Source organism: Pezoporus wallicus, unplaced genomic scaffold (assembly GCF_028554395.1).
Source record: "Pezoporus wallicus isolate ANWC-B61680 ecotype Strahan unplaced genomic scaffold, APGP_CSIRO_Pwel_v1 scaffold_8769, whole genome shotgun sequence".
Classification (NCBI taxonomy): Eukaryota; Metazoa; Chordata; class Aves; order Psittaciformes; family Psittacidae; genus Pezoporus; species Pezoporus wallicus.
In genome coordinates this window covers 859,807-871,973 of record NW_026642673.1, presented here as the reverse complement: position 1 = coordinate 871,973, position 12,167 = coordinate 859,807, and the positions used below count along the sequence as shown (strand labels likewise).

Below are 12,167 nucleotides of genomic sequence, written 5' to 3'. Positions count from 1 at the left end.
AAGTATGCCACATGCTAGAGCTGAGCAGATCACAATAATTTGATCAGGAGTCACAACTCTCTTTCTAAGCAAGCCTGATTCAGTGCACATATAATAAATAGTCTACATTCCGCATTTCACTTATTTTCACTCTGTTTAAGAACCAGGACTCAATAGAGCAAGATGTCATATAAATAAGCACCTTCCCACCCAAGCTGAACAAAGCTTTCCAAAGTTCCATCACACTGAAAGTCACAGCCAAGGCTGATTACAGGAAGTGGGACCAAACTTTTGTCATAAATTACACATTCTTAGAAGAAATGTACACAGAAACACCCCAAAGCCTCAGAATCAGGCTTAGGGATATAGGCTTATGAGCTACTTTCCATTAGCTGGAAAAATCTAATCACCCCAGGGAAGTATTTATTACACAGACTGTATTTATCCAGAAATGTGTTGCTAAAGAAAAAACAAACAAACAAAAAAATCTTGCCTGAAGAACTCCAGAACACAGGCAAAAGGGAAAATACTGTGGTGCTTACACTGAACATGATATGGGTTGATGACTCTACAACCTCCAGCAGCTCCTGCTCTCATGTGAAAGTTGGAAAATCCCAGCTCCAGAGCCAAAAGGGACTGGCCAGACGCTCATCTCCCCTGGTAGTGTTATTTCTCCCAAGTGTCTTGAAGCTCTCTAAACACACAGCGTTGTCCTGGCCGCATTACATTAAAGAGCAATTTCAAACAAGCTCTTTTACTAGCCTGAGGATGTTATATGAATGTCACTATGAATAAAACACTTCAGAATAGATTGGTCCCTGGAGGCTTCTGGAAGCAACTCACGAACCACTGTGGAAAAGGTCAAGCAGAAGCCCATGCCAAAACCTATCAGAGACAAAGCCTGGAGTTTACTTATAGAAAATTCACAGCAACTGACTTCAGAGCCTTCCTGCAGAGATGAAGAAACATGGCAAAGCAGCTGCTGCCCTGCTGTGTCACAGCACAAGTAACAAATCACCACTCAGCACCACCCAAAGCAGCCCTACAAATGAACCAGCAAACATGGCCTGGAGGGCACTGCAGCCTTGCTGCTTACCACTGTTGAATCCCTCCTAGAATATCTCAACAGGACGGAAACAGATGACAGATGACGCAAGGACCCTACACCCTAAGCTCCCTGAGGTCTCTGCCAGCCTCTCTGAAGCCCTGCTAGAAATGTAATACTTTTCTGCTTTTCAGCTCCAGAAATAAGATGATATGAACAACTTAGTGCAGTGGCAGCTCCCAGACAAACAACACAGCATTGCCATCAAGGTTTAGAAGGTACTGGCCATTTAGGATACTGGCACCTAAAGAGTTACGGACTCTGCACTGTTATCCACTTACCCAAGGTTCTGCACCATGACCGTGAGAAACAGACAAGAACTCAAAGCTGACAAACACACACACGTATTGCTTCCGCCCACAGCACTGGCGTAGCATCCAGACACGTTTGCTACTACAGTCCTCTGCTGTGACCCTTAGACATCTCACGACGGGTAACAGAACTTGAAAGCAAACAAAAGCATCTTTACAGCGTGGAGAAATCCGACAATGGCCGGCTTATTCCCGGCTCGAGAGAGACATCCTGTGGCAAAAAGCTGGAACTGCATCCCCTTGGAGCTTGGCAGCTGCTTTCGCTTTAAGAGTACACCAGAAAAAGGATTGGCAATCAAGACCTGATGGGTCACGGGAGCAAGACAGTAGCAAGAAAACCGCCGACTCCCTTTCTGTCTTGTTGTCTTAAACTCACCATAGAGATCAGGTCCGTGAGAGGTGAAGACATTGTATAAAACAATGTTGAGAGGCGCAACTACCAGCTTCCCATAGTAATAGCTGTCCACAACTACCAAGGGCACCTGAAAAAAAGCATCTATTACTTCAAGTGCCAAAAGCTTTTGGCCAGACTGCCCAAAACCTCCATGTGATTTTCTTAACAGAACCCACCCTTTCTATTGCAAGCCAAATCTACTCCTTCTCTGCATTGTTGCAGGCACTTACCAAAAACAGGATCAATGACACCACACACCAGTTGAGGAAACTTTTCCACCTCTGTTTCAGTATCAAGAAGTCAAAGGCAATAGGAAGCCTGAAAGAGAGACCAGCTATCAACTGGAGACGTTGTCTTCCCCCACTGCAGGTTCTTCTACCCCTTCAAAGCAAGTGGGACAGTAGCTGGAAAATAACCATAACTCCACTGTCTCTGCCTCTACTCCATATTCCAGTCATCCAACTGAGGTTTCACCCTCAGTATATTAGGGTAAGGAAATCATCCCAACCTAGGTCCTTCAGAAGCAAAGAAATCAGGCTATGGAAGCCTGTAGCAATGATCCTGGGCTAGGCTGACAGCTTGGTCCCTGCTAGTTTTTCCTCCAGCCCCTGCCTTCTCCCCAAGCAGGCCAGAAACATTTGGAAAGCACAAAACTTCTGAACCCTCCTCTCCTTACCCAAGAGCTGCACTGAAGGGCCAGCCCAGAAGGGCTCCAGCAGCCACCCCCAGCACAGCTACAGAGGTCTTGTCCATATACCAGCCAGTCATGGCAATCACCGTGGTGTACATGCAGAAACTGCTGGGGAGAAAAGCTGCCACACAAGGAAAAAATAGGGTTAGCACAGCTTTCCCGCAGTGGGAGAACTGCACAAGGCCAAGATAAGCCTAATAATCTCTCATTCACTCCATTGAAATAGGGATGCTGTACTGGACATGTTCATCTAAGTGAACACAAAAACAAAAGAGAATTCTTTTTCTTGTTCTGCCAAGACAAGAAATACTTCCTTTAAGTACAAAGGCCTCTCTCCTTGGTTGCACTCAGCAGGGGTAACCAACAGCATCCACAGTTACCACCTGTAACACTTGCTGTATCCTCCATATTCCGCTAGGTTAAAAAAAGAATGAAATGAACCTGCTCAAGTGACAGCAGGTATGAGCTGACTGGATACAGTCTCTGAAACAACTGAGCAGAGACTGGTGAGAAGCGAAGAACGAGACCCATGACACTGCAAAAACAAAGGGAAAGTCCTTTCTCCACTCACCATAAATAGAAAAAGGGTAAAATTAGAAAATCTCAACATTCATAACCTGTGGTACTTCCCTTTAAGTTTCTGTGTGCACACAATACAAAAAAACTTTGCTCAAAGTCTCCCTCTGCACCTTCCTCAATACCTTCAGCAGGTGTTTTCTATAAGTCTTATAGTGGTTGGCTAAGCAAATGTGTACAACCAGCCAGGGCGACAGGACACACAAGCAAACAACAATGCTAAAACATGACCCTCCAAAAACCTCTTTTAAAAAGCAAGCCCCATTCTAGAGAAACTGGAAGCAGCAATAAAAACAAACATGCCCCGGAAAACTGAAAGGTACAAGAACATGATAGAGGGAACATAATTTGAACCAACACCTATTCTGTCATCACACCTGCCAAAGAAATACATGCAGCAGAATACAACAAACAATTACTAAAGAGATATTTTAAGCACTGTGGATCTTCTCTCTGAACCTGGCTTTGTTTTCTATGGACAAAGTAATGGTCAGTGTTATTCCTAAGCAATCTTACCTGCAGATGAGCAAAACATCCCAGTGCTGAGTACTAAGAAGGCCAACATCAGCCGGCTCACATGTAACCCAAACTTCTTGCATACAGCCCTAAGGAAGCAACAGAGAATTAGAGGCCAAAAATATCCTCAGCACATAAACAAACAGTATCCAGTGCATGCAGAGCCACAAACAATCCATGGAGTATCCTGACACCTTTATGGTGGGGGAGCCTCATTAGTCAGCCACTGAAGGCCACCTGAAGAGCCACACAGCTGCCTCTGGCCTGGGATTTCAGATCCTCGTTAATTACACTAGTGCAAAACACTTGGCTTATAGCAGTGCCAGCTGTGTTTGCACAAATCTCAGGAACTTAGGGAGCCTGCATTGCTGTAACAGCATCAGTCTTAAGATTCTCACCCCTCACAAAAGCCCAATGTGCAAAACCCCACAGCTCACATTCTAAAAACCAGGCTATTGCAAACAAAAATCATGTAAGCTAATAGTCTGAAAGCCCCAAACGAAGAAGCAGCAGGTAAGACTAAAAATCCAGCATAGACAAGATAATTATATGTTCAGGCTACTGCTTTTAGTGGATGTAAATACCATTAGCAAATACGTTACAGACAGCAACAATCAAAACTAAAATTCACTATGGTAAGCAAACACAGTACCAGTGTCTCCTTCAGCACAGCTCAGTTTACAACACACCCACCCTGCTTGCTGGTATGAGAAAAAGAGTGTAGTCAACAAAATACTAGAATGGAGATGGAGGTGGCAGATCTAAGAATATAATTTTGTCCTAACAGTGGAATTTAGACCAATACTTCATTAAGTTATCATGAGAATACGTTTCAAATGTTCACTGTGAAGTAGCCCAATTTACCAGACATGAGCTTCACAATATATTTCCTGTTGCAGCAACTGAATGTGTTACCTGACTCCAAAGCATTCTCTATAGACAGCTTTTAACACTCACTTGTAGAAGTAGAGTTCACAAACACAGCTCAGGAAGGCCAGGAAGCATCGGAGAAAGTAGAAGACAAGAACCTAGGAAACATACTCAGAGTCTGAACAAGGTTTGCAATAAAGCTCATGCACCTGATTTTAACAAGTTTTTAGCAAGTGTGGCAGTTGTCAAAGAGCCTGTTCTTGGGAGACCTAAATCCCAACCCCAAGGGATGCTGAAGGTCCTGCCAGCTCAAGGCCTAGCTCTCTAACACTGAAGTCCTTTAAAACATGGAAAACGCACACAGTCCACTGAATGTACAGAACTGACCCCTTTTGTTTTCTGTTGTGCAGAAATATGCCAAGTATGGCACGGATACCCAAACAGAAGGCATCTGGTGCTTTTTTTACATTTCAATGAGTTCAGTTTGAAATATTCCTTGCAAAATAGTAACTTATTATAGCTTATTGGAAAAACAAGCAAACAAAGAGTCATTGATAATGGGCATAAAAAACAATTCAGGCTTCTAAAACATCAGGGTGAAAGTCTCAAGAGTGGATGAGAGCAAAGGGCTGCCAGCTAACTGTTGCCAGATTTGCTTACACTCAAAAGGCCAGCAACCAGCCCCAGGGAGACAGCTTCTGAGTCAAATTCTAGCCTTAAGGGATTTTTCTGCACCTTCCCAATCACTTCTCCTTGGATCCCATTGAGTCAGTTTACAAAGCCTGGCAAATTATTACAGGAAGGGAGGTATTTGTAAACAAAGGGGTGTTTTGTAAATACCAGTCCTTTTCACTCCAACAACAAACAGAGCACCTCTTTAACACAGGCTAAAGGCATGTTTATTCATCAGAAAAGAAACTTTCACACAGCTGGCTGATTTACCTTATTAGTTTGTAGAACTCTAGCATGGAACAAAGCTGGTAAGGCGTGAAGCCACAGGTAAGCATAGGAGCGGATGGCATAGGCTGGAGAGTATTCCCATGTCTGAAACCCCTTTCCATAAACGAGGTAGTGCGTCTACAATTCAGATTAAACAAACACGCATTACACAGAGCAGACAGGTTTGCATTCCTCACCCCTGAATCCCTAAGAAAATTTCTCTGAAACGCAGAGATTAGCGCAAGGTTCAAGATAAATCTGCATTTGCACAGCCAGCTACAAACTCTCAAGTATCTCGGAGGAGACAAAGCCACTTACCGGTTCCCAATAGTTAAAGGTCTCATCGCAGTCAGAGATGTTGCTTAAGAGAGCTGCACAGAACCTGGCTGAAATGAGACACTTAAAAGCCGTTGATCCTTCAGGAGCCCAAACTTGTCCTGCTTTGCTCCCAGGTGATCTAGTCCAAAGAGAAAAGTACAGATACACACCTAGAAGACCCGGCAACTAGCTCAAGACTAACAATGCGATGCAGAACTAACAAAGAGATGCAGAACAGACAAGCGTATCTGCATCTCTGTCACCTAAGTATCTTTCATTCACTCCTTTCTTTGGGGGTTACCGGTTCCGTGCCAAGGAAGAACCATCTTCCACCCCACACCATAACGGAACAAGGGCCCTGGGTGCTTAACCACGGCAGCAGGACAGCCCCCAGGGTCTGCCCTCCTCCCACCACCAAGGCCACGCAGAGCTACCACAGGCAGGGGAGGAACTCCACCGACAGGACGCCGGGGAGATCCCATTCCCCCGGCACACACGGAGCCGGCTGGGCACGCACCAGCCCCTGCAGGGGGCTCGCTCCGGGCCCTTTCAGGACGCAAAGACCAGGAAGTAGCTGGGCGGGAGCTCGCAGCCCCTCCTGAGGCAATTACAGACCCTTCCCCCCCAACGACGACGGCGGCACCAGCTCCCCTCTATCCTGAGAGAATTACAGATCCCTCCCCCCCAAGACGACGGCACCGGCTCCCCTCTATCCTGAGGCAATTACAGACCCTTCCCCACCAAGACGACGGCACCGGCTCCCATTTATCCTGAGGCAATTACAGACCCCTCCCCACCAAGACGACGGCACCGGCTCCCCTCTATCCTGAGGCAATTACAGACCCTTCCCCACCAAGACGACGGCACCGGCTCCCATTTATCCTGAGGCAATTACAGACCCCTCCCCACCAAGACGACGGCACCGGCTCCCCTCTATCCTGAGGCAATTACAGACCCCTCCCCACCAAGACATCAGCACCGGCTCCTATCCCTCCTGAGGCAATTACAGACCCTTCCCCCCCAAGACGACGGCACCGGCTCCCCTCTATCCTGAGGCAATTACAGACCCTTCCCCCCAAGACGACGGCACCGGCTCCCATCTATCCTGAGGCAATTACAGACCCCCTCCCCACCAAGACATCAGCACCGGCTCCCCTCTATCCTGAGGCGATTACAGACCCTTCCCCACCAAGACGACCGCACCGGCTCCCATTTATCCTGAGGCAATTACAGACCCCTCCCCACCAAGACGACGGCACCGGCTCCCCTCTATCCTGAGGCAATTACAGACCCTCCCCCACAAGACGACGGCACCGATTCCCTCCCATCCCGAGGCGATCACTACCCTTTCCCCGGCGGCACCGGCTCCCGTCCCGTCCCCCGGCGGGTCCCGCTCCCGTCTGCCTCAGACGCCCCCTCAGCCCCCTGAGGTAAATGCGCGCTCCCGCTCTTCCCGCCCACGCGCGAGGCGCCCCTGAGGTGAGGGGGCACGAGCCCGGCGCGTGCAGCATCCCCTCCACTTTCCCGCCTTCCCGCGAGGCGCCCGGGGCTGCAGCACGCGCTGGGCTCGTGGCTCACCGCACAGTACCACGACCCCGCCTACGCAGCACAAACCCACCCCTCTCCCCTTCCGGCCCCAGGGGCGGTCCTTTTAAACCCCTAAAAGCCCTGCAGCTGGGAGCGATGGGCGCTGCGGAGCACCTGGTGTCGAGGACCGCATTTCCCCATCAATACAAGGCACAGGCAGTGCTCAATCACCCGAAACCAACACACACCTCTCTATCGAACAGTAACACCCAAGTGCTGGTTTATCTCCTTCCGGAGGAGCAGCTGCATCTCCGCCACCAGCTGACGGCTCAGGGCCTTGTCGCAGGACTGAAAGGTCAGCCTGTAGCAGAAGCTCCTCCGTCCTGTCTCTGACTGCTGGAAACTGTCGATTAACTGGATGGACGTGACCGTTTCACACGACACCTGCCTGGCAATGGTGTGAAAAGCAACTTCATCGAACTGTTCCCCATCAGGAACCCAAAAGCTGACATCATGCACATAGGAAGGTGGATAGAGAGAAAAACTCTTGAATAGCCTTAATTCTCCTCTAGGAAATTGATGGAGGAACCGATTGTCTGATGTCCAGAGCATTCGCCAATCACATATTCCACAGATCAGCATGGCTAGGAGGTCAAGATTCAATGAAGCAAAGACAATAACCAGTTCACTGCCTACTAGTTCATAATGAGCTGTCCTTATAACTCCCACACAGGAGCCCTTGTCATGGGAGCCTGAAGTATCTGTCTCCACACAGATTAAGTACTGAATTTTACTAAGCTGAGTTTCAAAAGCAGCAAAGTCATTTAGCTCAGTTGTTTCAAAGCTCATTGCTTCCTGCAGGCTGATACTCAGTTTAAAGCTGGAAACGGTCTGGTGAAGAGAATGTATGCTAGTTTTAATGTTATCCACCAACATCTGGATATAGCTTTTCTCTGTGCCTCTGTTAATGGCGCTTACAAAAAACATCTCATGAAAAACAGGCATTGAGTGAGGAGTGATAAAACACCTCCTGAAAACCAGCCCAGAAAGAACATAAAGTGTCTCTGGGAGAAAAGCTCCTCTTTGTCCTACTGCCTGAGCATAAGGTAGAAGGGAAGGTCTAAGATAATACTGCTTTGAAATGTGGCATCCCTCTTGTACATCCACCCAGCCATTCTTATCTGCATCCCTGCAAAAATCAACATGGTGAAATGAAACTGCATTTGCCAGTCCATTAGACATTTCTTCAGTGCTTGGAGTCTCCTCTGGGTTCAGAATGATCCAAAAGATATTTGAGTCACAGACACCATTGAGTTGACCTTGGTGGAGCAGAGGAAGGCAGGAGTCAATGTTTTGTAACGGAAAGGCTTGGCAAAGCTCTGCAGTGAGCTTCTCCTTTACTGTCCGTACTGGATGATTTGAATTTGGTTCTAGGAAACCCCTGTGAAAAATAAAAGTGTGAATTACACACACCACTAAACAGATTTCCCTGAGATACCTTCCTGTGATCATAATTTGAGCCCAGCAACTTACCCAAAACAGTCTCAGATATAAAGGTTTCTAATAATTACCCAAACAAGCCAAGTCTTTCATCAGAAGTGTTGAAATGGCTCACACGTTTTCAGGACAGTGGTGGTTGTCTCCATGTTACAATCAAGAACTAATTCCACATTACCAGACTACGGCAGTGAATCAAATTTTGTTAGACTGGATAGCCTCTGAAGTACACAGTGGTTCATCTATGAAGTTGGTATGTTTTAATCCTCCTAGCCTTAGTATTGTGGTATTAGCCAACACCAAGTCAGCTCCTGAATGTCTTCCATAATATAGTAAAAAAGATTAAAGTTTTCATCTTTATTTGTGCATTCAAGTATGCAGCGGCTTGGTCTCATTCACAAAGTTGTTATTTGTTCTGTAGACTTATTTTTAAGTAGGCCATAACCACAAGCCAACAGGAAGCAGACTTAAAGAAATGGAACAAGAAATTCTGTAAGGAAAGGAGGGAAAGTGAACCAACTCCATTTTATCTGACACCTATCCTAGTCATTCCCACTGAGAGCAGGAGTGTGTGTTACTGCCAAACAGAAACTAATTATAAAACTTACCTATTGATTTTATCCACTAGTACTTGTGGTACTTGAAAAGAAACTTTTCTGTTTTCCAGTTCTATTTCGCAGCTCATAGGTTTGAAATATGAAAGTGGCATGCTTCGTTTGAAAACATGGTTTAATGCACCCTCTACACAGAAAGATTTATCTTGACTCCTGACAATACACAAAAGCAGAGCACAGTCATTGATCACTTCCCATGCTTAATGTGTCACAACAGCTAACTCTGTGCAACACTAACATGCTTCTTGTTGAATCCCAGGTCTTGTTAAAAGGTGCTAAAATGCAACATTGCCTGGGAGAGTGGTCCAGCACTGGAATAAGCTACACAGAAAAGTTGTGCAGTCACCATCTCTGGAGACGGAATGGGGCTCTCAGTGATTTGCTGTACCTGGCTCTGCTTTCAGCTGTGGGGTGGGACTAGATGATTGTTGGAGGTCCCTGCCGACATCAACCATGCTGTGATTCTCTGACTGTCTGCTAAGCAGATACACGTTCCACAGCCATCCTCCCATCTCGAGGCCGAGATTCACATTTGTTCTCAAATGGGCCATTTTGACCTTTAAAATGCTAGAATAAATTTATTTTTTAAAGGGTACTTTGGCAAGAAGCTTGCACTTTATCTTGGCTAGTCTGTTCAGAGGCAAAAAAGAACTGTAGCTATTTTAAAGAAAATTAGAGGAAGTTCCTCTCTCCAACAAACAAGATACTAAAAGACCATACTAGTGCTAGGTATTATAAGAGCACAAATATCTTTTCAGTTTTGCCACATTTACCTGTAGCCTGTACACTTATATCCATGGATCGTCTCTGCTTTAAAAGGATGAACATTACTCAAGATAAATCCAGCTCCTGCTGCCACAGCCACTATTTGCCAGCTGTTGTGCCATTCTCTCCTTGGCTGATCAGCAGGTGTCCCACCCTGTCCATTACAAAGAGCCACATGGACCTCTCCCTCCTCTGATAGCACTTCTGCAGAGCTGGAAGGAAAGCCAGGAAACGAAAAAAAATCCTGCTATTACACCCAGAAGTCTTATAGTGTGAGAAAAACACACATAACACAGCTAGAAATCTGTAGCATGGCACTTAATTAGCACAGAGCTATGTCTGCCTTACCTATGGAAGAAGTGCGCAAGAAGTTCTCTGTTCTTCACTACCCCAGCCTTTCTTCCACAGTGAGGGAAGTTGAAATGAATACAGTCAAATTCTCTTTTTCCTGGTAAAAAACAGTCCTTCAACTTGGTGCAGTCCACTGAGAACATAACTTCAGCTCCTTCAACAGTAATCGAAAAACAAGACTGATGTTAATCATTATGGAAAATGTTAAAAGAAGGTAGCAGTTAGCCCTCTAGTCCACTTTTAAGCATATCACAGCAGCAGCTACCAGGCGTCTTCCCACCCGCGTATTAGGAAAACCACAAAGGCTAGGTTCCCTTTCCTCGCTTGCAGAGTCTTCTGCTGGCTACTTGTTTCAGTTCTGTTTCAGCCTGATTAGATCTTAGGGCAAATCGATTTGGACAATTCAAATTCCTCGTGGCAAAAGCAGTCGTCTTAGGTGCGTGGAGCGGTGAAGGGCTATAGAGTGACGGCACAGCTCCTGAGGAAGCAATGGGAGCGCCGGATCCTCGTTCTAAGGGAGGGATGCCGCCGCTCCAGAGCCTTGTCACGACAACAGCGGTTAGAGCTAAGGGCTGAGCACTATCGACACCGTTCCTCTCCCCGTCTCCTAGGACGCTGTGAGAAAGGACCACCGCCACCACCCTCCCTCCACAACGACGGGGGTGCGAACCCACCTTTCTCCCGTAGACGCTGGATGTTCTCCGCTGCTCCTCCACACCCGGACACCTCCTCTTCACTCCCGTAGCAAGTGGCCACAACGTGGGTTCCCTCGGCCCCGCACAGCGAGGCCGCGAAGGAGAAGTTGCCCTCCCCGATGAGCAGGATGCGGCGCACCGGCTCCATACCCGCTCTCCGCCCGGAGCCCGGCGCTGCCTCATGACGTTTCCGCCGGTCGCCTGCCGGTGGCATCAGGCCGCACCGTCGCTGGCCCCGGCGCGGCTCCGCAGGATGCGCTGCGGAAGCGGCTTCGCCACTCGGGCGCAGCCGGAGCCTCTGCGGCCATCTCCGGTTGCTTTGTGTGCAGCCGCTCCCCGACACGGACCCTCTGCACAGAGCCCAGATAGCTGCCGGCGCCCCAGGGGAGGCCAGCAGCTATAACTGAGAAGACGGTGTAGCTTCAGGACTGCGAGTTAGGGCTTGAGAGAGAACAGCAGTGCTTTACTGGCGCCTGTTCTATTTGTGAGCCCGCAGCTGCTGCAGAGGCCAAGGACAGTGTTTCAGGAGTCACAGTGGAAGGCTTAAAATTGTTCAAAAAGCAAGCTCCAACAGAGATACCGCCTGCAATGAGGTCTGAGGTCAGTTTGCCCATTAGGTCCCTGTGGCCTTGGCTCAATCACTTCGTTTCAAAGGGTGGGTAAGTTATTCTGAGATGTGTTCGGTGCTGAGAAATGCAGGATCAAAGCTTAGGGAAATAGACACCATACCATCCCCTACCCCCCCCAAAAAAAAAAAAAAACAAAAAAAACAAACCAAACCCCACAAACAAACAAACCCCAACCACCCAAACAAAAATCAACCAATCAAAAAAGCTTTTTGTCCTCAAGGAGGAGCACAGCTCTTCTCTGGTGCCCTCTGTCACACAGACAAGTATAGGAAGTCTCTCTCCAGTGACTGTGGGAGTAGAAGGGACAATATTCCATGTCATGTTAACTGCTGTTGAGATCTAAGATGATCCTAGGGACTTGTTGATTTCTCTTGCCAGATCATGCCCAAG

At 47.4% G+C, this 12,167-nt stretch overlaps 2 protein-coding genes across 5 annotated transcripts in view; both read right to left on the bottom strand.

The window, feature by feature from the left end:
• The window catches only part of ALG9 (ALG9 alpha-1,2-mannosyltransferase), a 75,761-nt gene extending 70,325 nt beyond the window's left edge, over positions 1-5,436 (bottom strand). For all 3 annotated transcript variants that reach the window (XM_057432061.1, XM_057432063.1, XM_057432062.1), the window contains exons 1-6: positions 5,385-5,436; positions 4,530-4,600; positions 3,573-3,661; positions 2,466-2,601; positions 2,020-2,107; positions 1,772-1,877 (exon numbers count right to left, since the gene is read on the bottom strand). In XM_057432061.1, the coding sequence (XP_057288044.1) occupies positions 1,772-1,877; positions 2,020-2,107; positions 2,466-2,601; positions 3,573-3,621 (379 nt within the window). In that variant the 5' untranslated portion in view covers positions 3,622-3,661; positions 4,530-4,600; positions 5,385-5,436. The remainder of the gene's footprint in view (positions 1-1,771; positions 1,878-2,019; positions 2,108-2,465; positions 2,602-3,572; positions 3,662-4,529; positions 4,601-5,384) is intronic.
• A 2,041-nt stretch (positions 5,437-7,477) lies between these two features.
• On the bottom strand, positions 7,478-11,362 carry FDXACB1 (ferredoxin-fold anticodon binding domain containing 1). Of its 2 annotated transcripts, none has more exons than XM_057432058.1 (5): positions 11,128-11,362; positions 10,451-10,607; positions 10,111-10,314; positions 9,332-9,490; positions 7,478-8,667 (listed from the first exon to the last, which is right to left on the bottom strand). In XM_057432058.1, exons 1-5 carry the CDS (start codon positions 11,360-11,362, stop codon positions 7,479-7,481), a joined length of 1,944 nt encoding a protein of 647 aa, XP_057288041.1. In that variant the 3' UTR covers position 7,478. The 2 variants fall into 2 exon arrangements, with proteins under 2 accessions (XP_057288041.1, XP_057288042.1); XM_057432059.1 differs by having other exon boundaries at positions 10,451-10,550.
• Between the last annotated feature and the right edge of the window lie 805 nt (positions 11,363-12,167).

Excerpts from the sequence above, each read along its gene's own strand:
- FDXACB1 (XM_057432058.1), bottom strand. The coding sequence starts at position 11,362 with ATGCCACCGGCAGGCGACCGGCGGAAACGTCATGAGGCAGCGCCGGGC. Across the intron at positions 9,491-10,110 it reads TATAAGTGTACAGGCTACAG|GAGTCAAGATAAATCTTTCT; the intron begins GTAAATGTGGCA and ends GTGTATTGTCAG. Across the intron at positions 8,668-9,331 it reads CTAGTGGATAAAATCAATAG|GGGTTTCCTAGAACCAAATT; the intron begins GTAAGTTTTATA and ends TATTTTTCACAG.